General features: G+C 36.9%; 1 protein-coding gene and 2 non-coding genes across 5 annotated transcripts in view; all 3 read left to right on the top strand.

The window, feature by feature from the left end:
* Positions 1-26,965, top strand: part of pum1 (pumilio RNA-binding family member 1) — a 30,433-nt gene that overhangs the window by 1,180 nt on the left and 2,288 nt on the right. Inside the window, exons 2-21 of one of the 3 annotated variants that reach the window (XM_067410890.1) lie at positions 10,204-10,517; positions 11,113-11,181; positions 11,279-11,381; positions 11,578-11,765; positions 11,998-12,167; positions 12,704-12,947; positions 13,258-13,351; positions 15,369-15,470; positions 16,677-16,819; positions 17,919-18,057; positions 20,177-20,302; positions 20,404-20,694; positions 22,181-22,417; positions 22,502-22,769; positions 22,885-23,014; positions 23,284-23,418; positions 23,517-23,654; positions 25,154-25,279; positions 25,365-25,486; positions 25,576-25,768. In XM_067410890.1, the coding sequence (XP_067266991.1) occupies positions 10,215-10,517; positions 11,113-11,181; positions 11,279-11,381; positions 11,578-11,765; positions 11,998-12,167; positions 12,704-12,947; positions 13,258-13,351; positions 15,369-15,470; positions 16,677-16,819; positions 17,919-18,057; positions 20,177-20,302; positions 20,404-20,694; positions 22,181-22,417; positions 22,502-22,769; positions 22,885-23,014; positions 23,284-23,418; positions 23,517-23,654; positions 25,154-25,279; positions 25,365-25,486; positions 25,576-25,768 (3,321 nt within the window). In that variant the 5' untranslated portion in view covers positions 10,204-10,214. Of the gene's footprint in view, positions 1-10,203; positions 10,518-11,112; positions 11,182-11,275; positions 11,382-11,577; positions 11,766-11,997; positions 12,168-12,703; positions 12,948-13,242; positions 13,352-15,368; positions 15,471-16,676; positions 16,820-17,918; positions 18,058-20,176; positions 20,303-20,403; positions 20,695-22,180; positions 22,418-22,501; positions 22,770-22,884; positions 23,015-23,283; positions 23,419-23,516; positions 23,655-25,153; positions 25,280-25,364; positions 25,487-25,575; positions 25,769-26,965 lie in introns of all 3 variants that reach the window. The other 2 variants (XM_067410889.1, XM_067410888.1) reach the window with 2 other exon arrangements.
* On the top strand, positions 24,882-25,017 carry LOC137002296 (small nucleolar RNA SNORA5). The gene has a single exon (XR_010891826.1). It is a non-coding gene; the product is annotated as a small nucleolar RNA SNORA5 (small nucleolar RNA).
* On the top strand, positions 26,741-26,876 carry LOC137002295 (small nucleolar RNA SNORA5). The gene has a single exon (XR_010891825.1). It is a non-coding gene; the product is annotated as a small nucleolar RNA SNORA5 (small nucleolar RNA).

The raw sequence follows: 26,965 nt of genomic DNA, 5'->3' as shown, positions 1-26,965 counted from the left end.
TCAGGTTTTTAGGTTCAATTGAGAGACAAATACGGGCCTGTGTGTGATGATGATGAATGTGAAGGGGAGTTTCGGTTTGATCCTGGACTTACTTGGGGGATTTTACTACTTTTCCACTAAGTCACAAGTGTTTTTTTTCCCCATATGCAGGTCTTGTGAAGCCTAGGTTCTCAGCAGGTTTTGCTTCGAGACTTATTTTTTCTTAGATAAACAAATATAACCCATATTTAAAGGTGCAATATGTACGAATTTTGCAGTAAAATATCCAAAAACCACTAGGCTAGTGTTATATATTTTGTTCACTTGAGTACTTGAAATATCCCAAATGTTTACAACTATTTGTAAATCGTGAGAAAATTGCAATTTTAAGCAAAGCTCCGGGACGTGTGAGGAGTCGCCTATCAATTCCGCTTTTATTTTGTAGAAACCATGGAAACCCCAAAGACGCTTTAATATTTACATGTTTTAATAGACAAAGGAACAACTGTTTTGATATATTTTTGGACAGAAAACAAATTATTGTTATATAGCTCAACACGTTTAGTCTTATTTAAATCTAATTTTCTTGATTTTTTTTTTTTTTTTTTTTTGCGTGTACCATGCTTTACCATGCCTCAGAGAAAAACACTATTTTGTGAAGTAGCTAACATAGCATAATCAGATGCAGCTTTATTTTTATTAACAGTAATACAGCATTTTCTCCATCATACAATACGTTTTAAAATTAATTCCATGCCATTTATCAACACAAGCATCCAGCATTCAATATATTGTAAAATCGATCTATCTTACTGCAGTGTGCAACAGTGTCTAACAGCAGCCGCTGAGCGAACGCACAGAGTAAAGTTATAACATCATTTTCAACATACTCAAATGTATCTAATATGATAAACAGAGCTGCGTTACCTCATACTCATGACTGGAAAAGCGGAAGCGGCGCCGGCGACTGTCATAAATAAAAGTTTTGCTGCTCATGAGGCGTGTGTTTCGCAATCGCTCCAGCTCCTCGTTCAGCTCCCACAACACTCGGTCCTGCTCTGCTTCATACTACAGTAACGTTAATAATCACATCCATGAATGTGATTTCTTCCCGAGTCCTATCCCAATTGTTTTACACTGGCTGTGAGGTGAAGACCACATGTCCCAAGAATCCGCGCTCAAACTTGGCGTCATCAAGCTACGCCTTTGTTTTGAATAGGCCTCTAGCGACCTCTAGCGGACAGAAAATATTACATATTGCATCTTTAATGTAGTCAGATTCACATTTTCTTTTACCTTGCATGGTTTAGGGCTGCACGATATCGGGGAAAAAACTGATATTGCGATATTTTGTTTTTGTGCGATATGACAAAATTCACCAGATGACTTTGAATAGCTCTATTTGGAAAGAATTAGTCATTCTAGGATGATTGGAGTGAATTTGTAGGTAAGCTGAATACACCTAAAATAATGAACAAATTACAAGCTAAATAAATATAATAGACAAAGATACAAATAAAATAAATAGTGCTTTATGCAAGTCTAGCAGTGTTCAGGTACAGAAATTTAATAATCAAATGTAAAATAACACTGCATAATCTTCACTGTATAAATTAAATATAATTAGAGATTGACTAATATATTGATTTACTGATATTTTCTCCATTATTTAAGCATTTTACCATAATCGAATATTGGTTTTGTAATATCGGATTTACCGATAAACGCCACCATCTTGTGGGTGTTTTGAGAATTGCATGCAGGGTTGCCATTACAGTGCATCTGAGGGGAGACAAGACAACGGTGTGCACAGGTAAAGTATACTTACCTGCTTTGCTGTAATTAGTAAACTTTATTTAACATAACAGCCATTAATGCACAAATTAGATGTGTTGCATAAATGCCTGAAATGTAGCTAGTTTATGCAGCTGGTCTCTAAAAAATAGAGACAAGCTCACAGAGCCACTATAATCCGTCATGTCCTATCCCAATAAAGATGTAACTTTGCATGAATTAAATAATACAGCCATGAATGAGCACATGTTGGAAATAAAAGCACTGAATTTAATTCTCTCTCTGTTGTCTATGCTTATCTTTAGCCTCGAGAAGTCGACTGCATTTTGCTGTTCATTCAGCAGATTGCTGCTCGGCCACCGCATGCAACTTTTAACAAGATTCACTTGTTTAAAACACCATAATTATATAAACATTTACTATATAACCATTAATTTGCTAATAAACATCCAAGTAAACACAACTCTATGGAAATTATTTATCTCTGCAAGCGATCGCAGTTTGAGTATAATTCTGTGTAAATTCATAGATAAACAGTGCTTTGTCAGCAGATATTTCATAATCTAGAACAACAAAAACATTATTAATAATTCTGATATAACAAACCAGTTGAGAAATGCAATAAAATACGATGTTTTGTTTGTTATATTCCAATATTCCAGAGAATATTACTTTTATTTAACATTATCCAGCAAATTATTCTTCACTCTTTAGCCTATTAAACAGCTTATAAATCTACTAAAACTGTAGCTTAAAATGAAGTATTACATTTCTGCAAAGTTGATATGAATCTTGTCATTATTTTCTCCATCTAAAAACATAAGACATTCTACATTTATTTTGCTTATTGTTAACATTAGTATTGCTGCTGATGCTCTTCATAAATACAATTATTTTTGTAATCTGAAGATTAAAATTAACATGAAAGACTACTAATTTTCAACAAAAACAGTTTAGTAAGTTTCTATGCAAGGAGGAAGTGATTGTTATAAATAAAAGTTTGTTCAGTGGTGTTGTAACCGTGTCATAAACAGAAATATAACTAAATAAATATCGGTCATGCGTATCGGTTATCGGGCACATAAAAGCACAAATTATCAGTATCCGTTCTAAAAAAATAAAACAATATCGGTCGATTGCTAAATATAATTAATCTGTGTTTAAACTACAAAAGTGATTTTTCTGTCTTTTGTTGTTTGATTAACATACATGACACAGAAAGCAGAAGGAATATTAGGCTGCTGTCACTTTAAGATCCAAAATACTTTTACTTATCCGGTTTTCTTTCTCAATTGTTTAGTTCACCTAAGCCAAAAGCAACTGTTTACGAGGATGCTCTGTTTTACGTGCATTTTGACCTTTTATTTTGCATGCATGTGTCCGTTCAGGCACAAATAGACACGGAAGAGAGCAGCAGTCTGTGAATTAAGCTTTCTTTCGCATCTTTGCGCATTCAAATGGTTTAAAATTGCTTGAATGTTTAAACTGACAGGACCTAAAACATGTTCAAATGATTAACTTTCATTGTATGATGGTCAAACTTTGCAATTAATCAGAGAATCACATTTTGAACCGTGGTGTCTGGTCCGTACGTAGTAACAATGCCTTATACTGGACATCGCACATCCTGTGATTATCGTGGATGCTCACATCGCGATTTCGATACTAAAACGATATATCGTGCAGCCCTAGATCAAATAATCTCTCCATGTAGGTATATACGTGTCATTTGTCATAGTTTCTACCAAGTAATGTTTGAATTTGTGCAAAAATGCTGTAGAATTTGATTGACATAAGCAACTAAAGATATAGGAAACATTTTTCCCTGTATTTATTGTGCTGCCCTAACAACTTAGTTTCATTTAATGAGTTATTTTTGTCTGTGACTGGATCATAACCCACCAGTTGAAAACCACTGGCTTAGAAGTCAAGAAGCCAACCCAGTTGCGTGAGAAAATGTAACTATTTACAAGGTAGTAATTTTTGTATGGTTTTTGCACCTCTAAACCTTGATCATACAAAAACAATGTGGAAATGAAATCGTACAAGTATGTTAGAATTAGCCACCAAAAATAGTTAAAAACTGCCATGAGAGTGTTATGAAGCTGTTCTGTCTGTGCTAGTTTGCCCAATAGGCTTCAAACTTATTTGACTCTTGGTTTTGACCAGTCATGGTTTATATGCTGGTTTATGGGACCATGTTTATCACTTAAAAGAGGTGTGGGATGCATTTTGTTCTGATGAAGCAGGCCTCAGGATTACTAGAGTGCTGTGTGCACCGTTATCATTCTTTCTAAACAGTGTGTTGCTTCACCCTGTGTACTATCTTGAGTTGAAGCTCAGGACATTACTTCATCAATGTGTTCAGGATTACACCTAATGGGGGATCTTGTGCTGCTGTATAATCTAACTGCATTGCAATTACAGCATTTGATGTTCCAAAGGACACGTTTGAAAGCAGACGCTTAAAAAGTAAGCCTATATGGTAACTGATAAAGAGATAAAGGACAAAAAGAGGGGTTTAATTTATGTGTTTGGAGTGGACGTTGTCTATGTCCAGTGTTATTTTAATATTCTTGAAATTAGGGCTGTCACTAACGATTATTTTGGTAATCGAGTAATTGGTCAATTATTTCGATGAATAAAGTATTAGTTCACTTCAGAATGAAAATGTTCTTAGTTTACTCACCCCCGTGTCATCTAAGATGTTTGTCTTTCTTTAGTCAAAAAGAAATTAAGGTTTTTGAGAAACATTTTAGGATTTTTTTTCCATAAAGTGGACTTTCAACAATAACCAACGGGTTGAAGGTCCAAATTGCAGTTTCAGTGCAGCTTCAAAGAGCTCTACACAATCCCAGCCGAGGAATTGACTATATGCGCGGTTACATCATGGTTGTCGTTAAGCCAGTTTGGGCATTTCTGGTGAACAGTTAGCTGATCATTCTGTACTCACTGTACATCTACACAAAACCATCAGTGGTTGACTTTTTAATGTTTTATTCATATTTTAATGCAGTTATCACATTTACCTAATTTGCCAATAAACCAGTTTTATTGATTGCAATAAAGACGAAGCTATTTGGACCGTTTAAGAAATGCCATGTCTGTAGACATGCACTCACATTTTTTTCCAGCACTTCAAATGTTATTTTTAATGTTTTGATCACAAACATTTGTTCATCCTTCTGAGATTGTCCCCATTTGTAAAACGATTCAAAATGTAGGAAATCCAACATTTGATAGAAAACACGTATTTAAAAATTAAAAAAGACATTAGCTACCACTATAACCAGTAGGTGGCAGCAGAGTAGCATGTATTTGTGCATATATTAGCCATTTCCTGTAGGCTAATAGTTTTTCACTGTTTCACTTTTGAATTAATATGAAACATTATAAAATAACTAGCTTTAAAAATACATTTTGTCAATGTGAAGTATGAAATACAATCTCACTAAAACCAATAACTTTTCTTGTGAATGAATTACACAAAGCGAGCACCACGCTCTCCCTTTATAATCACATAAGCTGTCAGTCAGGGCAGTGCAAGCTCAATGATTTTGGCACACTTGTGAAAACTCACATTTTATTCAATGAATCTAACTAAAGTGCACAATAAATTTTAAATTTTTGATGCTTTTTTTCCCCCCACACGAAAGTGTGAAAACTGATGGTTGAAATTGATTTAGCTGATGAGGAACACTGAGGTGCATCTTTATTTATATATATTTTTTATGTGGTCTTACATTTGAATAACTAAATTAATGCTATGCCTGACTATTTAAGTGACTATATTCTGATTATAAACAAATACAGTATTACACTATTGATGCTCAACACACCAACAAGTTCTAAAGAACGCTCCGTGCATATAGTCAATATGGGTCTTATCTAGCGAAAAAAATTAAATAAAAATGTATATACTTTTTAACGACAAATGCTCATCTTGCGTTGCGCCACACATTACGTAATCACGTTGTAAACAGAAGTACCAAGCAAGTGTTTACAAAGCGAACATGCAAAGACTGTCAAACGGCCTTAACCAAAAAAAAAAAAAAAAGATAAAATAACGATGTTGAACGATTTTGAAGTTGGAGAATTTCGCCCTACTGCGGTACTTCCGCCTCTGTCACGCATGACCTTTCCAATGTGATTATGTGGCGCATCACAGAGCAGTGCTAGATGACCATTTTTGGTTAATAAGTATGTAATTTTTTTTTTTTTTTAAGAAAATCAACAATCGGTTCGCTAGATAACACTTTTATTCCTCGTCTGAGATCATGTAGAGCCCTTTGAAGCTGCACTGAAACTGCAGTTCGGACCTTCAACCCGTTCAACCCCTTCAACCTTGGTGAAGTATTCAAGTACTTTATTGTCATTGTGTAGCACAACGAAATTACTCTTGTGACAACCTCATGTACATTTAAAAATTTCAAACTAAAATACAATAGTTAAATACAAGATGAAATCCACTATATATGGAGAAAAATCCTGGAATGTTTTCCTCAAAAACCTTAATTTCTTTTCGACTGAAGAAAGACCTAAACATCTTGGATGACGTGGTTGAATAAATTATCAGGGAAATTTGAATTCTGAACTACTAATCCTTTAAGTAATTGGATTTGTTTTAATGAACAACCATTAAAATGACTTAAAATACATAGGTATAATAACGAGGCAATAATAATTGATTCAAATAAAGTATCAAAAGCAAGTAATCATATTGTTTTTTTAACAGTGCTGTTCAATAAAACAATGCAATATACAGAATATAAACATAATCAACTTATAACAATGCCTGCAGAGGGCGCCAGCGGCCTGGTGATTGTTGTTACACTTTACAGCATGGTCAAATCTTTTTTTTGTTTGTTTTTTTTTTCAAATCTTTTTTTAATTAAAATGTTCACTTAAGCTTTAATATTTGGCCACTTCTTTATGATAGAAATGCTACAGCCACTGTAATTTCTTGAACAAGAACATGTAGAGATCAAAACTATGCAAACTCAGAGCCGAGGGTTTAAACCTTTTATTTTGAAATTGTGATGAACAACAATATTTTATTAATATTTAGAATTACTTTTTCTATTTTCATTTTAATATATGAATTTATATTGTATTATATTAATTTAATATATATTTTTTTTGGTATAGTTTTTAACTTATTTCAGTTTTAGTTTCTTTAGTACATGAAGTTAAACTTAATAAAATACGGTTAAAAAATGGTTTTAGTTAACTATTATAACCCTTCCTATATCTTGCATTAAGAGGCCCATTTCTTTTTATATTATGTTAGTGATGCTGGTGTCAATCACTCTTACAGTGGGTTAGATTCTAGTCATTCTTAATATTTCATTTGATGTTAAATATCAACTATCAACAAATATAACTATACAACTTTATTGCAAAGAAACCACATATGTGCTCTTTTAAACAGGAGCTGAATGGAGTAATCAGGAATTTGGCACTGAAAATTGTTTTGCATCTTCATGGGCAATTGGAAGTTTATCTAGGTTGTTTTAAAAAATCTAGCCATTCTTTCAAGTCGGATGACTGGTCAGACTCGTCTTAGTCACAGTTGGCTTGGGAAATTGGAGCTCATTGAGTCTTTTGTCCCCCAGCACATGATCTCCAGCTTCCAAAACCTCTGGTGCTAATAGGACTGACGACAAATCTGTGGTCCTTTCAAACAGTTGTCAGGGTTACATGACACAGTGTCTTTTAAAATGTTTGTGGTTTATTCTTGATGTTTAGATTTCACATTGTGTTGTCTCCGTAAGCTTTCACCAGCATTGCAATAACATTCATATTTATGTATTAAATGCATCACATAGTCTAAATATCTTGACATTCTGCATCCAAGTTCTTCTGCTTGCTTTCTACCCATAATGAAACCCAGTTTCGTTTAATGCTAAACTGTGTGTTTGTATGAAAGCTCCAGTACCTGAATATTTCAACAGAGCGTGTCACTCGGCTAGCAAAGTTATGAAAGGTGGTTATGGAATAATTTTTTTGGAGCCTCTATTATTTCCAGAAGGATCTATGTGACATAATTTACTCTCAATGCTGCCAACACCTCTGGCACCATTTTGGGGTGAGATTACACCAATGGATCAGGATTTTGTAGTCAGGATTAATTTGCTGCTTGTGGTGACCTACATCAACATATCTCTTGAAAAGATCAGGCCAGTTTTAGATGTGAAAGCAAGAGCAAAACTCTTGTTCTCTTTTTTTTTTTTTTGGGTGTTCAAAACCATGTTGTCGAAACCACAAATGTTCCTGTTAATCTTTTTAGGCTATTTATGACTATTATTAAATGAAACAATTTATATTTAGATTTTATATTGTAGTTAATTTAACTTAAAAACTTTGTTTTTTTTTTTCATTTAGGTAAACAAACAGCTGTTAAAACTAACCATAAAACAAGGCCAGATGTAATTTCATTAATTTATTAGATTTTTATATATATATATATATATATATATCTTCACATGAGTCATGATTGCACATTTAACTCTGTTAGAAAGTGTCTCTGTTTGTTAATAAGCAGAAATACTGAAATTATTGATGGCTGCCATATCAGCACGTAAATGGGAACAGGATAACTGTAATTTCCCTGCAAGCAGAAATAAGGAGAAAACAAGTGAAACTGTGGCATAAGAGGAACATTTTTTCTCCTTGTTATTGCTCATCTTTTGGCTTGAGGTGCTGTGGTAGGAATTTTTTGCAAATAACCCTCTGTTATTCGTCTACTCAGAAGTGAGTAGTGATTCAAAATAAAAGAAATGTACTTGTAGTTGCTGTTTTAGATCAACAAATTGTCCTGAAAAATTACATAACACCACCCTCAAGCCATCTTTGATTGTGTTTGGAAGAAAGTCATATACACCTAAGTTATATTAAAATATCCTGGCTCTTAGAAGCTTGATAATGGGAGTGAATAGGAACAGAGATTTTGAAGCCCAAAAAAAGTGCATCCATACATCATAAAAGGGGGGTTAATAAAGGCCTTCTGAAGCAAAGCGATGGGTTTTTGTAAGAAAAATATCCATATTTATAATTTTATAAATTGTAATCACTAGCTTCTGGTAACAGCTGTCTGTGAGTTCATGAGAGAGTTGAGTGACCTCTAACCCAACATAAGGCATATCTCCTCTTCTCTTATATCAAAATCTTCAGACATTTTTCTATAAAACTTTTACATTTTTAAAAACTATTTAAAACTCTTAAATATGACATCTTTTTCATACTAAAACCCATCGCTTTGCTTCAAAAGGCCTTTATTAACCCCCTGGAGCCGTATGGATTACTTTTATGATGGATGGATGCACTTTTTTACGCTTCAAAATCTGTTACTATTCATTTCAATTATAAAGCTTGGAAGAGCCAGGATATTTTTTAATATAACTCTGATTGTGTTTGGATGAAAGAATAAAGTCGTTTATACCTTTTGTTATGAATTGGCTCAATGTATTGCAAGACAAACAATATTATAAATGCTACTTTTTTAAAGTAAAAAAAATAAAGTGTTTTTGCTAACTTCCTGTGCATCCCATTTAACAAAGTTGAATCAATGAAGACAGTCCAGTCACAGAGGCAATAATCCTCATCTTCAGTGCTTCCCTTAATTGTTTATATATGTGATATATTTATAAAATTATGCTATATTTTAATTGGTTTCAGTTCACTGAACAAAGTTCACTGTGTTAATTGAACTTCAAAAGTACTTTTTTAACATTAATACTTTTTCCACATGACACATTTGTATGTTTGTGCCACAAATGTAATAAAATATATAAGTTCTGAGTATAAAAAGAGAATATATGTCAAGCTAGAAATTGATCTTTTCTCATCAGGAAAATTTGTTCCAGTGGAAATTCCTCCATTGTTTCAATTCTTCAACTTTCCCCAGTATTTTAAAGTCATTCTGTGACAATGATATCAGATGCACATCTGAATGAGAATGAAATGAGTCATTTTGACAGGCCCGCTCTGCTTGATTAACTAGAACAACAACCTCTGCTTTCCCCACTGAGCCTCAACAAGTGTGTGCGATGTCGTAATGAACTCTTCATCCCAGCGCTGACTATCACACTGACAGATTGAATTGACCTCATTCCAGCCCAGACCATGTATGTCGTCTTTTCAATTGCCCTATATTTTCATCGGTCAGAGATTTAATTTTCTTTGTCCTTAAAATCTGTTCATTTGAATCTCAAGTGTTTACTATTCAACTCCAAAGATGGTTGATTTCTTTAAAATAAGTAAAGCTGGTTTTGATTTGGTCATTTCTGGCAATATTTGTGAGCCTTCTCGTTCTCAGCCTGCTTTGAGATATACAGGTGCAGTAATATGATCACTGAATGAACTTCAAGTGCAGAGCAATCCCAGATGCCTTAGGGGTTAATAGTGTTTTGTTTTGTTCTTATGTTTCAGTCTCTGGTGGAATGAGCGTAGCGTGTGTGTTGAAGAGGAAAGCTGTGCTCTGGCAGGATTCGTTCAGCCCCCACCTGAGACTGCCTCCCCCTGACAGGCCATTACCCAGCATGCCTGTGGTGCTGAGTGCTGCGGGCCACACCCCCCAACCTGGCCCTTCTCCTCAGGCCCCTCCCCCTACGCAGGGAGCAGGTCGCTCTCAAGATGATGCCATGGTTGATTACTTCTTCCAGCGGCAGCATGGCGACCAGCCTGGCTACAACAATTGCAAACACCGCTGGCCGACTGGTGACAACATTCATGCAGACAACCAGGTGAGAACTGTGTAAAAATGACCAGGAAGCCACTTTTTTATTTTTAAGAGGACCTATTCATACCCTTTTGCAAAGTCTTAATTTTGTTTTTGGGCTTTGCTAGAATAGGTTTTTATGCTTGAATAATCAAAAAACACATTTTTCACATATTTTTCATTGTTGCAGCTCCTCTCTTTCCAGTCTGTCAGTAACGCTCTGTTTAGTTCCTGTCTCTATGAAGCCCCTCCTTCTGAAAAGCACAGTGTGCTCTGAAATGTCACGCCTCTTTACCATAACCACAAGTTAACCGCACTACAAACTAACTCAACCAGGCCCCGCTCCTTTATTTTGTGTTTGCATTTGGTGGGGATTATTTAAATGAGGGATATTGTGATGTGTTCGTTCCTGGAAGAAAACTCAAGACTACAAATGGAGGCGTTTCAGGAGTTCAAAAACCGTGACACTGATATAGAGAATAACTCCTGCTGGAGGGACTTTGTGCTATGGACATTTTTCATGCTCAAATGGCAACATTGCACACTAAAGAAAAGCATAATAGGTCCTCTTTAATTATATAAAATGTTATTTTATAATAATTTTACAACTTTTCACACAGGTACGATCAATGGATGAGCTTAACCATGACTTCCAGGCACTTGCGCTGGAGGGTCGAGCCATGGGAGAGGTGAGAGTCCTTACCTTCCTCATCTTCTCTTTGATACTTCATTTTGCGTTCTTGTTATGTATTAATATTTCTGTCTGATGTTCCCGCTCTGCAGCAGCTCCTAACTGGGAAGAAGTTCTGGGAAACTGATGATTCAGGGAAAGATGGACCAAAAGGGATCTTTCTGGACCAGTGGAGAGACAGCGCTTGGGGAGCCTCTGGTATGTGTGTCCAGATGGCACGGTTATATTTTACAAAATTAGCTTGCTTTCTCTTTCTTTCTTTCTTTCTTTCTTTCTTTCTTTCTTTCTTTCTTTCTTTCTTTCTTTCTTTCTTTCTTTCTTTCTTTCTTTCTTTCTTTCTTTCTTTCTTTCTTTCTTTCTTTCTTTCTTCTTTTCATGTCCCTTTTTTCTGTAGATCACTCGGTGTCCCAGCCAATCATGGTGCAGCGCCGACCAGGTCAGGGCTTCCATGCCGTCGGAGAGGCGGGATCTGTGCTGTCGCCACGCTCTGAGAGCGGTGGATTGGGCGTGTCTATGGTGGAGTATGTTCTTAGCTCCTCCCCTGCTGAGAAAATGGACTCATGTTTGCGCAAAGGAGCATTTGTGAGTCTTGACTATTAATCTTTTATCATTCTCATTTGTTTTTATTAATATTCTGTTTGAGAAATGGTTCACACAAAGCTGAAAATGCATTATTTGCTACCCTCATGTTATTCCTAAATTTAAAAAGTCATTGATTTGGAAAGACATGAGGGTGAGTAAATAAAGACAGAATTTTTCCTTTAGCACCTGAAGTCCTTGTCATTTTTACTTAAATCCTCTCTATTTCTCTTAGGGTCCAAGAGACTCAGAGGCTGATGACCCTGAGAAAAGGGTGGAACAAAAACCCAAAACAACATTTGACCCTGAGCGGAAGGAACTGAAAGAGACCGAGCCAGATGTTATGGATAACCCCAATGGACTGCCCAATCAGAATGGACTTGATGTAGACGTTAAGGATTTTAGGTATACACCATCACAAAAGTATAATAAATACACTACTGCTCAAAGTTTGGGGTCATTAAGATTAAGAAATGAGTGTCTTTATTCAGCAAGGATGCATCAATTTGATCGCAGTAAAGACATATATAATGTATGTTATCCTGAAAAAAGGAATATGAAGCAGCACTGTTTTCAACATTGATAATAATCAGAAATGTTTCTTTGGCAGCAAATCATCATATTAGAATGATTTCTGAAGGATCATGTGACACTGAAGACTGGAGAAATGATTCTGAAAATTCAGCTTTGATCACAGGAATGAATTAAATTTTTAAAAATTTTCAAATAAAGTTATTTTAAATTGTAATATTTCACAATATTAATTTTGATTAAATAAATTCAGACTTGGTTGAGAATAAGAGACTAAATCTTACCAACCCCAAATTTTGGAAAGGTAGTGTTTATCCTCCCTCAGCTCTCTTTGTTGGGCTTTCCGTATGTAAACTTTAAGCATTTCTCAAATATATTGAAGACAAACCTCTCTCTTGTTTCTTTCCCAGTCGTACTCCTGGTAACTGCCCTCCGACTGGTCCAGAGGTGGATTTGGGTGGACCAGAAATGGCTGGAGGTGCAGGGCCAAAGCCAGCAGAGGAGTTCTCAAATGTTGAAACCCAAAATGTGACCCTGGACCCCATGGAATCTGTTTCTATGGAGACTTTGCAGTTTGATTACACTGGAGGCCAGCTGCCTCTCGACTCCACAGCTGCTACCGTCAGCCTGTTTGATTACAATTCCCCTCAACAGGTGAATATCTGACGCTGCTCGCACTTTCAACTCTCAAGACTATAATTACAGTAGAATAATAATAATGTGAGCCCGTGTGTGTTTATAAATATTTGTTGTGAATAATTGCTATTAAAGGCCACACATGTGAAGGCCAACTTTGAAAAACCTTTGTTTGAAGTAATGTGCCACAATACCGTTCAGCCTCTTTGCAAGTTATTCTGGAAAAGTAATTGTTAGTCACATTTGCATATGCTTCTAAAGCTGTTGCATTTATGACTGAAAACAAATGCAAATGTTTAATGTCTGATAAAAGCTTCATGTATTGCAGCTGTTCCAGAGGCCCAGCGCTCTGGCAGTGCAGCAGCTCACGGCAGCCCAGCAGCAGCAGTACGCGCTCGCTGCAGCTCAACAACAACACATCGGTGAGTTTGACTGTAGTTGTGAGTGTCCAGATGACTTAAAGGTGCAGTGAGCCATTTCTGAGAAACACTGTTGACATTTGAAATCGACCCTACCCAAAAGAAACACACCCCTCCCTTAATTGCTCCACACCCAAAATAACAAACACGCTTTGCAAGTCAGGCAACAACAAACAGCTGGCGCATCAGACAGCAAGTATGGCTGAATCAGCTGTGTTTCAGCGACATTAGCATATGTTCTGTGAAACATAGCAAAAGCAATGATACTCTCGTATCATTACAAAGTAGTGTTGTCAAAATACAGACTTCGGTACCAAGTCGATACTAAAATTTTAAAAATGTGGTGATACCAGCATTTCTCCCTAGCATTTGAGCGCTGATTAGCCATTGTGTTCACTTGCTCAACAGATATGTCTGCGATTGGCTCCAGTGATCAACACTTCAAAAACATGTTGTAAATAGACACAGATATACACGGGAACGTTTGAAAGCAGGCATCTATCAGAGGATCTCTAATATTTATGCTGATAGATGCCTGCATCAATAGATGCATCAAAGATGTCTATTTACAACGTTTTTGAAGCGTTGATCATTGTAGCCAATCACAGACATATCTGTTGAGTGTGTAAACACAATGGCCAATCAGAAGTGGTTAAGAATCCCCTCAAAATGCTAGGGGGAAATTGCTGGTATCACATTTTTTTAAATTTCAGTACCGTTTTGTTACAGAAGTCGGTACGTTTGACAACACTAATATAAAGCAACCTCTGCGTTCGTTTTCAGACACTGGAAAGCTTTTCCAGTATTAACGCAGGTCCTAGCTCTTGCCTGATTGTAACCCTTCTTTTTCCAATTATATTCCTCTGATCTTTTCCTCTTAGGTAATATCTCCGCTGTCACTCTTCTTATAGTCTTTCTTATAGTCACTCTCTTTCCCCCCTCTATATGCCCCCTTTTGCTGACTGACTACAGTAGTGTTGTGGTGCTCATTCTGATAGGTCTGATCCACTTAGTTTTTTCTCCTATTGTGTCGAGACTATGTACAAACAAATTTTTTTTTCAGCACACACAGAGAACAGACAATATTCAAGAAATAGTTTGTTTTCAACAGCGTTTCTCAGAAATCGCTTACTGCACCTTTAAAGGAACACTCCACTTTTTTTGAAAATAGGCTCATTTTCCAACTCCCCTAGAGTTAAACAGTTGAGTTTTACCGTTTTCGAATCCATTCAGCCGATCTCCGGTTCTGGCGGTACCACTTTTAGCATAGCTTAGCATAGTTCATTGAATCTGAGTAGACCGTTAGCATCGTGCTTAAAAATGACCAAAGAGTTTTGATATTTTTCCTATTTAAAACTTAACTCTTCTGTAGTTAAATCGTGTACTAAGACTGACGGAAAATAAAAAGTTGTGATTTTCTAGGCTGATATGGCTAGGAACTATACTCTCATTCAGGCGTAATAATCAAGGAACTTTGCTGCCGTATCATGGCTGCAGCAGTGCAATGATATTACGCAGCGCCTGTGAGCCCCTGCTTGCACAGGGAACGTGCCTTGCAACCATGGAGACGTTTGTGAGAGACGCTGCGTAATATCATTGCGCCTGCTGCAGCCATGATACGGCAGCAAAAGTTCCTTGATTATTACGCCTGAATGAGAGTATAGTTCCTAGCCATATCAGCCTAGAAAATCGCAACTTTTTATTTTCCGCCGGTCTTGGTACACAATTTAACTACAGAAGAGTTAAGTTTTAAATAGGAAAAATATCAAAACTTTGGTCATTTTTAAGCACGATGCTAACGGTCTAATCAGATTCAATGAACTATGCTAAGCTATGCTAAAAGTGGTACCGCCAGAACCGGAGATCGGCTGAATGGATTCGAAAACGGTAAAGCTCAACTGTTTAACTCCTAGGGGAGTTGGAAAATTAGCCTATTTTCAAAAAAAGTGGAGTGTTCCTTTTAACAGGCAAAAGTTTCAGGGGATTTATTTAATTTGGTTTCTTATTGGTTGTGCCTTAGGTTTGGCCCCAGCTGCGTTTGTACCAAATCCGTACATCATTAGCACTGCTCCGCCCGGCACTGATCCATATGCCGCCGGCCTCGCTGCTGCCGCCACTCTAGGTGAGAGCTCATGCTTCCAGTTTGAGATGGAGATGTGTCATGTATGATATCTTTCAAGATATATTAAGTATAATTAAAGTATAAAATGATTATGTAAATATAAGGATTGATAATAAGTTCAGTAATTTAATGGATTATGTACAGGCTGCATCACTTTGGGGTTCTGATCATCCTATCAGGGTTTATTTTGTGAATTATTTTATTTTATTTTTTTTCAGTAAAATCTCAAAATAAGCTCTGATAGGGTGATCAGAACCCAAAGTGATGCCTAAGACTCTCCAAATATGTCTATGTATTTATTAATTACAACATGGAACACAATCAGCCTAGCAACATGAAGAAAAAAAAAAACCTAATGATATTCATTTATTTCAAACTAAATTAAGTCAAAATGTAAAGTTTCTTATGCTCAGAAATACAGTAATCTTTATAATTAAAATAATTACAATTTAAAATAACTGTTAATATATCTTAATTTAATTTATTTCTGTGATCAAAGCTGAATTTTCAGCATCATTACTCCAGTCTTCAGTGTCACATGATCCTTAATCATTCTAATATGCTGATTTGCTGCTCAAGTAACATTTATCAATGATTATCAATGAACGTTAATTTTTTTATTTAATAGAAATTTCAAAAGAACATTTATTTGAAATAGAAATCTTTTGATCAATTTAATGCATCTTTGCTAATTTCTTTGAAAGACTCATATTAACCTCACACCTTTTGAATGCACAATTAAATATATACTCACCCCATCTTCAAAATGCAAATGTACAAATGCTTTGCATATGACAGTGGCATAATAATGAGTGTCAGTGTGTAGGCTTCTTTGTACTTGAACGATGACAGTACAGACTGCATTCGAATGCCATACTCGCTGTGGCAGGAAGCAGTCTGTTGCTAAATGTGCTCTGCTGAGCAGTCACAGTCTGGAGTGGATAAGAAGTGTTGCTCATGATGGCTGAGAGTTTGGACGGCGTCCTCCAGAGGCTTGGGATTTAGCTCTAGGATTGAGGCAGTCTGCTTGATTAAGCCACACACACAAACACACACCTGCTTTGATGCTCCTGAAGCAGAGTACAAAGGCAGAGGAAATGGCTGCCGACTCTTGAGTCCCGTGTACATCAAAGCCCTTGAGCCTGCTCTGAAAACAGTGTGCTTTGGCCCTTCATCTGAGCCATGACGTGTGTGTCTGTCTTTCAGGTCCAGCTGTAATGCCCCCTCAGTACTATGGTGTGACTCCATGGGGTGTGTATCCTGCTAACCTATTCCAGCAGCAGGCCGCCACCCCCTCCAACTCGGCCAACCAGCAGTCGGCAGCACAGACCCAGCAGAACCAACAGCAGGTAAGAGTTTAGCCAGCCTGAGCTAATCTGGATAAATTGAGTCACAACTCAAAATGGAGATCACAATTCTCCCATGATTCAGAATAAACAAAATAGAGTAATCATTTTTTTAAATTGCTTTGAATTTATGATTCAATGATTCACTCATAAAGACTGGATGAGCCATCGTTTCTGAACAAATGATTCAATTACATGCATTTAACAGTCTCTTGTCACCACCTACTGGTTTAATGATGTAATTGATACAATCTTTATTTGAAGCATCAAGTTGCTTTCAAAAGGTGATTTACTCTATTTTGATCCCTACCATAGATACCAGTGTTTATATCTGAACTCTAAACTTTTATCCCAGTACTTCTGTGATTCATTTGAATTATTGTAACAGAAATAATGTTGCAAAAACAGTTTGATACCTATTCATAATAGCTGCTCTCTCTGGTTCAGAACGTGATCATACTTGTCAAAAGTTTAATAGACATAGCTAATCGTTGTCATTAAAGCATTAGTTCACTTTCAAATTAAAATTACCACAAGATTTACTCACCCTCAAGGCATCCTAGGTGTATATGACTTTCTTCTTTCTGATGAACACAATCGGACATATATTAATAAATATCCTGACAAGCTTTATAAAGGCAGTGAATGGGACCAATGAGTTTGAAGCTCAAGAAAGTGTATACATCAATCATAAACATACTCCACGCGGCTCCGGGAGGTTAATAAAGGCCTTCTAAAGCGAAGCGATGTATTTGTGTAAGAAAAATATCCATATTTAACAAGTTATAAAGTAAAATATCTAGCTTCTGCCAGACCGCCTTTAAAGCTTATAAAACTTGGATGCGTCAGGGTATTTATTAATATATAACTCCGATTGTGTTCATCAGAAAGAAGAAATTCAAGGGTGAGGTTGAGTAAATCTTGGGGTAATTTTTATTTTAAAGTGAACTAATCCTTTAAGGAATAAGATCGCGTGGGTGTTTAAATCAAGATTGCAATCTTTTAACGATTAATCATGTAGCTCTACAGAACGCTGATGTGTGGAATCGCAACACAAACACATTCGACTCATCGTCCAATCTTTGACTTTTATTTACCTCAGGTGATGCGTGCAGGTGGAAACCAACGACCTCTGACTCCCAGTCAAGGACAGCAGGGTCAGCAGACAGAGCAGCTTGTAGCAGCAGCAGCTGTGAATTCCGCCTTGGCATTTGGGCAGAGTCTGGCAGCAGGCGTACCTGGTAAAGGACTCTTGATAAGTTTTTTTTTTTTTTTTTTTAAGGGATGTTCACACTGATGGTGATTTTTAAGACTGTGTGACTAGAAGTTGTTCCTTTTTAAAGAAATTTGTGATTTGAGGTGACCACTGTGGTGCTAGTGTAACAAAGTTGAGTAACGTTTAACCTTATACAAATGTGTAGTACCAGGATCCTGATGATCATAGTAAACCCAGAAATATCAGGGAATTTTTAAATTGTGGATTGTTTTTTTGATATATTAAAAGAGATCAGATCCTCTGATGCATCTAGCGGACGTTATTCCTTTAATCGCAGCACTAAAGCGTCTCCTAAGCGAATTGGTTGAGACGGACCACGGAGTGAAAACAATGAAAAGTACACTCTTAGAGTCGGTCAGCGCACGTTTCACTGAGATCTATTCGGATCCTCTGCACTTCATCGCGACTGTACTTGATCCGCGTTATAAAGACCATTACTTTGATGCGGAAATAAAGCAGCGCGCACGAGAAATGATCCAGGATGGATGCGGAGAACCCGTGTGGAGACAGAGACGGAGCAGCGCCCAGCGCAGGAGGAGATCAGAGCGCAGAAAAAAAAACTTGTCTCTCATTAAATAATGTACATTAAATAATAATGTCCTGTAAATTATTATTTAATGTACACATGAGTGGGGTCAAGTTAAACATTTTAGTTTGAATTTTATTTTATACTGCGCATTGTTGCAATGTGCTAAATAAATATTTGCATAATTTGTAATTGATTTATTTGAAACTTTAGTATTAATTTATGCAATTGCAATGCTTTGATTTTTAGTAAAGTTAGTACACAGTCATTAACATAAATGCAGTGGTATTAATAATTGGCATAATTTCTTTCGGTGTTTCGGTTTTCGGCCTTGGTTTCCTCTTTTTCGGTTTTCGGTTTCGGCCAAGAATTTTCATTTCGGTGCATCCCTAAAAATTTCACATCCTGAACCCTGATTGGGACATCCACAAATAAAAAATTCACACAGTAATCTAATGACAGCTTATGACATGAACAACAATCAAGAAAGTATTTTAGTTCTGTGCTAAAATGTGTAATGTCAAAAAACTGATAAACAAGGAATACATATACACACACATAAGTAAAAGACATTTCTTTTAAATGTATAGCGCAGGTTTTTAATGAAGCAACAACATATTATAGGTAGGACAAAACAAGACAGGCTATTAATATTCTTTCATTGTGCAAATTTATTATAAAGGTTCTAATACAGAGCGGCACAAAGCACTTGCGCGCATCCCATGTGCAGATTGATGCGCTTGAAGCAACACAGAGTCACAGTGCGCGGCGTTCCTATGCGGCACTTTATTGACCATATTCTTTCAGTGACAGTTCCATCAACTGTCCCGAGTGTCTTTCACAAGTTCTGAAAGGTAGTTCATATGAGAATGCACGCGTTGGCGATAATGCATAGACTGATATTGTGTGAAAATGTGGAGAGTGTTAAAACAAAGGTACCTCTATAATTAGCCCACAGGTATCGATTTTTTTTACGCATTGCATCGATGCATCGGATCGTTAGACATTAGATTTGACATTAGTATTGTTACACCCCTTATATATATATATATATATATATATTAGATTTTTTTTTTTTTTTTTTTTTTGGGCTTTAATTTAGGGTCTAATTCTCACTATTAATTAACAATTAACTATGACTTTTGCCTCAAACTCCTAATTGCTGCTTATTAATAGTTAGTAAGGTAGTTAAGTTTAGGTATTGGGTAGGTTTAAGGAAGAATAAGACATTAATATGTGCTTTTCTAAGTAGAGTAACCTAGTGATATGCATAATAGTAAGCAACTAGTTAATAGTGAGAGATTTCAGTAGCCAAAAGTGCTAAAATCGTTAAATTAATCACTGATGATTGGGAAAAGTCATGGGAATTCATTGGTCAAAAGTGTGGGAAGCCTGGACTGTCAGTTGAAATGTCAACTGGGACTTGTTGGAACCTCCGCTATCAACCAACAGTACAGCGACTTGTCAATCTTCAGCAGTTTAATCACTGTTAGTGTGAACTGATCAAACTCTCACGGTTAGAACAATGTCTGATTAAGACGTATCTGTGGAATTCCAGGTTACCCTGTGTTGGCTCCAGCTGCATATTATGACCAGACAGGAGCGCTTGTGGTGAATACAGGTGCTCGTGGTGGCCCAGTTCGACTTATGGCCCCTGCATCTGTTATCATCAGCCCATCAGCAGGTACGTGTTTGAAAATGACAAATCAAGGCTACAGTCGACATACATCCATTAAACACTTTAAAACTCATCTTGTATTTGAATATCATGTTCTTATTTCTTAGTGGCCGCTGCTGCCGCATCAGCAGGTGGGGCTAATGCCGGTCTTGGTGGCGGAGCAAGCGGGGCGTTCCGTACGTTGAGTTCTCAGCAGGCTCCTGGGCAGCAAGGGAGCGGGGCGTTGGGAGGAAGCTCTTTTTACGGGAGTGGCTCTCCAAGCTCCTCCTCGCAGAGCTCCTCGCTGTTTTCACAAGGATCTGCCCAGCCAGGAAACACCTCACTTGGATTCAATGCCAACCCATCTTCTTCTCTGGGAGCCACGCTTGGAGCAGCACTCGGGGGTTTTGGCACAGCAGGTATGTCATCTCAAGTTTAGTTATGTTGAAAATAAAAATCACTATATAATATTGCTAGAGGGTTATTCCTTCTAGTGGGAAATCTACTTTAAAGTCAACATGAAATTAGAAATTGCCCTGTCTACTTTTTATATATGTGTTTCTGGTTTGTGTCTTTGTTCAGTGTACATTATTCAAGAAATATTCTACATTATTATAAAAAAATCTGGAAAAAATCCGGAAACTTTCCACAGGAACTTAACCTGGGGAATTTTGGAAATATTCCAATTTGGAAACTTAACAGGAATTTATGGGTATTTAAGGGAATTAATTGGAAATTTTGTGAAATTTATACATTATATTATACATTAATTTATAATATTTATATAAAATGTATCATATAAAACAAATATAAACATTTCTTTTGGTCATAACATGAAATAAGTTATTTCTTTTTTGCATTCAATTAATTCTAATTTAGTAAATATGTAAATTAAATATTTTTTAGCAATTGTTGTTATTTATTTCAGTGTCACATGATCCTTCCTTGGTTGTTTTAACCAAAATTATGTTGCAAGATGTTTTTTTTTTTTCAACTACATTTAAGTACCCTGTTATAGGCTAACCTGCAATTTTGCAAATTCCCTGTTTATTCCCATATATTCCCGTTAATTCCCATGGAAAGTTTCCAGCTTTGAAAATTCCCGGAATTTTGCAACCCTAGTCGTTTCAGAGGCGATGTTATTGTGCCAAGGCCGTTAAAGTTTTGTGACTGAATTTTACCTGGAAATGAGTTACATTGCAGAATTAAAATTGGTTGTTAATGTTATTTTTATGTAGTTTGTGAATTTCATGCATAATGCTAATTGTAAACTTAAAAACTGAAATAAACTGCATGACTTTTGCTTAGTTTTTTGCCCAATTTGGAGTCGGGATGAGTTGACAGTCTGCAGATTTTGGACAGTCAGAGTTGACCAATTTCAATCACATTGTGTAAAATGGACACTGATTTTATTTTTATTTTTTTTTAAGCTTCAGACTACGAATCCATTTAGTCTGAGGATATTGATATATTGAGCAGATTTCAGAACACATTGTTTTAATTTGTCATGCATCTCCTTGCAACGAAGCAGATGTTTCTGTGTGCGTTTGTGTTCGAAAGGACTTGAAAGTCTAGTAGTGTGTGATCCTCACTCATTAGGTATATGATGTCATCTGTTCCAACTTTAAAAGTTGTGGCATATATTCAAGCCTTATAGGATTAGTTCACTTTCAAATAAAAATTACCCCAAGCTTTACTCACCCTCAAGTCATCCTAATCATGGGGTAATTTTCATTTGAAAATGAACTAATCCTTTAAGTGAACTTTAAAGCATACTGCACTGCAGGACCAAACCACAAAAATTGTATTTGTTCCTAATGCTTAAATGGAATCAGATTTGCATTTAATGATCTATTTATTCTGACTCCAGTTTAATTTTTGTGTATTAATCTTTTGGTTTTGCAGTGGCTAATTCCAGTTCCAGTGGGTCACGTCGGGATTCTCTGACGGGAAGCTCTGATCTGTACAAGCGCACACCCAGTAGCCTCACCCCTATTGGCCATGGGGGCTTCTACAATGGCCTCAGCTTTAGCTCCTCCCCTGGCCCAGTAGGCATGCCTCTTCCAAACCAAGGCCCCTCCCACTCTCTCACCCCGCCTCCCTCACTCTCAACTCATGGTTCTTCAAGCAGTCTTAACCTTGGTGAGTACAACATGTATGTTCCAGTTTTCTCTTCATCAGACATCTTTAATGAAATGAATCTAACAGCTGACTCCTCCCCCTCAGGTGGACTGACCAATGGCAGTGGGCGTTTCATCTCGGCAGCTCCAGGAGCAGAGGCGAAGTACCGCAATGCCACCACAGGCTCGTCTCTCTTCAGTCCCAGCAGCCAGCTCTTCCCGTCCACACGGCTACGTTATGGAATGTCTGACGTGATGCCTTCAGGACGCAGCCGTCTCCTCGAGGACTTCAGAAACAACCGCTACCCAAACCTTCAGCTGAGAGAGATCGCGGGACACGTCATGGAGTTCTCTCAGGACCAGCATGGCTCCAGGTAATGCAGGCGTCTGCTACAGCTCACAAATATTAGAAAGTCAGGACATAATAAATAATAATAAAAAAAAAAGGTCCAAAATATTTTTTAACAAAAACATTTGGGTTGTGTGCAGGTTTATTCAGCTGAAATTGGAGAGAGCAAGTCCTGCAGAACGTCAGTTGGTCTTCAACGAGATACTACAGGCAGCCTACCAGCTCATGGTTGATGTGTTCGGAAATTATGTCATCCAGAAGTTCTTTGAGGTAACAGTGAGTTCTTTTGTTGATTTAAATGCATCATTTTGTTATATGATGATCTGTGTAGTTTAACATAAACTACGTAGTTTAGCTTCAGATTTGAGCCTGATTTGGTACTGCATTAAGTCATATTTATATAATACAATGCAGCTTCACGGTTATAAACAGGAAAACAACAGTTTCAGTGTTGCAGAGTTCATCAGTTATGTGCATTAAGAGCACCGGATGTCAATTAGGATGAGAAGCATCCACTAAAAGCTGTTTTATGTGTTTAGTTTGGCAGTCTCGATCAGAAGTTGGCTCTGGCCGAGCGGATCCGTGGCCATGTTTTATCCCTGGCGCTGCAGATGTACGGCTGCAGAGTGATCCAGAAAGCTCTGGAGTTCATCCCTTCGGACCAACAAGTCATTGTAAGTTTATGAAAGGCTGAACCGTCATGTTATAATTATTCACGTGGCTGTGGTGAAGTTACACAAAATTGAATCAAATATGTTTGTGTCTTTTACAGAATGAGATGGTTCGAGAGCTTGACGGACACGTGTTAAAGTGTGTGAAGGATCAAAATGGCAATCATGTTGTGCAGAAATGCATTGAGTGTGTCCAGCCTCATGCTCTTCAGTTCATCATTGATGCTTTCAAAGGACAGGTGTGGCTCTTTTGAACCGTGTGAAAGGCTGTATGTTTTATTAGAAGGGATTTGAGTGTGTTTGTGTACCATGGGAAGCTTCGTGACTTATTTATGGAGGCCTTGATTTTTGAAGGACAACTTCATTATGGCCCAATTAACCCGAAATCGTGCTTAAACCGCTTGCTTAGTGTGATTTATGAAATCGCAGAGGCTGCGATTGTTTTTAGTAGTAAATGCTGCTCCTTCTGAAAGCACTTAGAGTTTGAGTCGCTTATAAAGTACATTTAAAAAAATCTAAATGCGTCAGACATCTTTCCAAACATGAGAAGCATTTATGAAACTCTTGTCCAACATTTAATAGCATGTTTTTACTCGCTTCATAATGTCAGTTGAGTGTTTGAAATAACATCCTTCTGTGAGATGATGTGGCTTCTTCCACAGAATAAGGCACACAACATTATTTCATTGTATTCTATAGTGATAAATGGTTATGTCGATTAGCATTGCATTATAAATATACTTTATTATCATGAAAATACCAGAGAAGGCTTGAAGAACTCAGATAAACCATATATTGTTGTAGTTGTGTTTATTATTCATGTTTAAAGCGTTTCAATCTTCTGTTTATTCAGCTATAGCGATAGTTTGATGCCAATAGGGATTTCCTGGAACTATGTTTTATTTTTCTTCCACGGGGGATATTTGGAGTTTCTGCGCGAGAGCACCCTCTGGCTTTCAGGTGGAGCAGCATTTAGTTGTACTTCACTGACAAGCTGGCCATAAAAAAACCCAAAAAAAACAGCCAAATCAAGTGCGGTTTATTTTGGATTAATTGTGCAGCCCTAACTTAATTTATAATAATTAAAATAATGGTGCATTTGTAATGGAAAAAAATTATCCTAATTGTGTTTATGAAAAATATGTAGATACATAATACTCAGCTATTCCTAATTTTAAACAATAAATCGGCATAAATTTAAAAATACACTACCGTTCAAAAGTTTGGTGTCAGATGTTTTTTGTGGTAAGATTAAAAACGAAGAAAAGAAAAAAAACAGTAATATTTTGTGAAAAATTGATTTAAAAGAATCTTTGTTTTAAATTTTAAATTGTTCCTCTGATTCCTGTACCAATGTCATTTCTAGCAGCAAGCTTATTATTTTTGTTGAAACAATTATTTTTTTTATAGATTAATAGAAAGTTCAAAAGATAATATGCATAAAATCTATCAAATATTTGTAGAACTGCAGTCTTGTCAAATTCAGTGTTTCCTCTTAAGTGGACCGCACTGGCCAAAATGGCTGCAACAGTGAATAAGCAGTCTATGGGACCCATGTTCTATTAAAATGAATACTGGGGACAGAAACGTCTGCTTACATGCATTTTGTAGCATGTCTGTGCTGTGAGAAAACTGCATTATCATCCAGTCCTTTGTCTGGAGCGGCTTATTTTGAAATGTATTTAAAATCTTTGTATCTGGTGTGTATGTTTAACTAATAACTGTGTGTGTTATGCAGGTGTTTGCTCTGTCCACACACCCATATGGTTGTCGGGTGATCCAGCGTATTCTGGAGCACTGCCTGCCTGAGCAGACTCTACCGATACTGGAGGAAATACATCAACACACCGAGCAGCTGGTCCAGGTAATTTATGAAGCCGTCTCTTTCTGCACTGAACCAGGGTCTTATCCATTCCTCTCAAAACCCTTTTTTCCCCATCCCCATATAGGATCAGTATGGGAATTACGTAATTCAGCACGTTTTGGAGCACGGCCGCGCTGAGGACAAGAGCAAGATTGTATCTGAAATCCGAGGAAATGTTTTGGGTCTCAGCCAGCATAAGTTTGCCAGGTAAGCACAAAGCATTTACCCACATTTACGTTGCACAAAGACGGGCAGGAGGAAGTGTCTTATTTGGGGGCGTGTGTTTTCTTTCTCAGTAACGTGGTGGAAAAGTGTGTGACCCACTCATTGCGTGCCGAGAGGGCGATGCTGATTGATGAGGTGTGCAGTATGGCGGACGGGCCCCACAGTGCCTTATACACCATGATGAAGGACCAGTATGCCAACTATGTTGTGCAGAAGATGATCGATGTGGCCGAGCCGACACAACGCAAGATTGTAATGCACAAGGTGCGGCTGCTATTTCGTTATCATTATTTCTTCTTTTCTTGTTTGTGGCAAAGTAGGGCTGGGCGGTGTGACGCAGGGCTCTATTTTGAGACCTTTTTTCCTGCTGGTGTGACTAACCAGTAAGAAAGCGTTTTTTGAATTCGCTGCAGAATTAATAACATCGCAGCGAGATCTAGTGGGAATCATTTAAATTCGGCTAAGTATTCTCTGTTCTAAACTACAGATATCAGATCAAACAGTGCTGATGTAGAAACCAAGAGAAATACTGAGCCATGAATGAACAAGGCTGTCCAGTCCACAATAAAAATCACCAACATTCACCATGTAGTAACGTTAACTGTAACCATGGTCGAAGAAACAGTCGAACGTTTTTACATTATGCATTTCAAGGTTCATGCAAACTTTTGAGAGTGAAATTCAAGGACTTTAAGTGCTTCACACTTTTTCCAACACAAACCGTTCATTTTAATGTTATTGTGTTGATTTGTAAAACTAAAAGTTAAAAGATTAAGGAAAACTAACACTTTGTGGCAAACAAACTTTTTTTTTAAAAAAGACACAACATTACCACTATAACCAGTAGATGGCAGCAGAGGAGCACTTATTAGCCATTTCCACTCCCTAATATATGGAAAAGTAGGAAAAGTCTCATGAAAAACAAAAACTTTTCTTCAAATTGTGAAGTAAAGAGCGCTCCTTTTTATAATCACTAAAGCTGTCGGGCAGTTTAGTAGGGTACATTTAATAAGAGTAGAATATTTAAATAAAAATGTCCCTATAAAAATTAGATTTTTGCATGTTACTTTTGTTAATAAAAATTATAAACACTGATGTTTACGGTAGCGAACAAAATAGAGCAAATCACCTTTTGATAGTAAATTAAAAACTTCAAATTACACTAGGTGACAACAAGATATATAATGTTTTTTGTTGTCTGAACTTTAAAAAATTCCTGTCAAATATTTGTAGAACTGCAGTCTTGTCAAATTCAGTGTTTCCTCTTCTGTGGACCGCACTGGCCAAAATGGCTGCAACAGTGAATAAGCAGTCTATGGGACCCATGTTCTTTTAAAATGAATACTGGGGACAGAAACGTCTGCTTACATACATTTTGTAACCTGTCTGTGCTTTGAGAAAACTGCATTATCATCCAGTCCTTTCTCTGGAGCGTGTCTGGTATGATCATAGAAAACATTT

The sequence above is a fragment of the Chanodichthys erythropterus genome, chromosome 15, assembly GCF_024489055.1.
Source record: "Chanodichthys erythropterus isolate Z2021 chromosome 15, ASM2448905v1, whole genome shotgun sequence".
Classification (NCBI taxonomy): Eukaryota; Metazoa; Chordata; class Actinopteri; order Cypriniformes; family Xenocyprididae; genus Chanodichthys; species Chanodichthys erythropterus.
The sequence above is the reverse complement of the archived record's forward strand: the minus strand, read 5'-3'. Positions and strand labels throughout refer to the sequence as shown.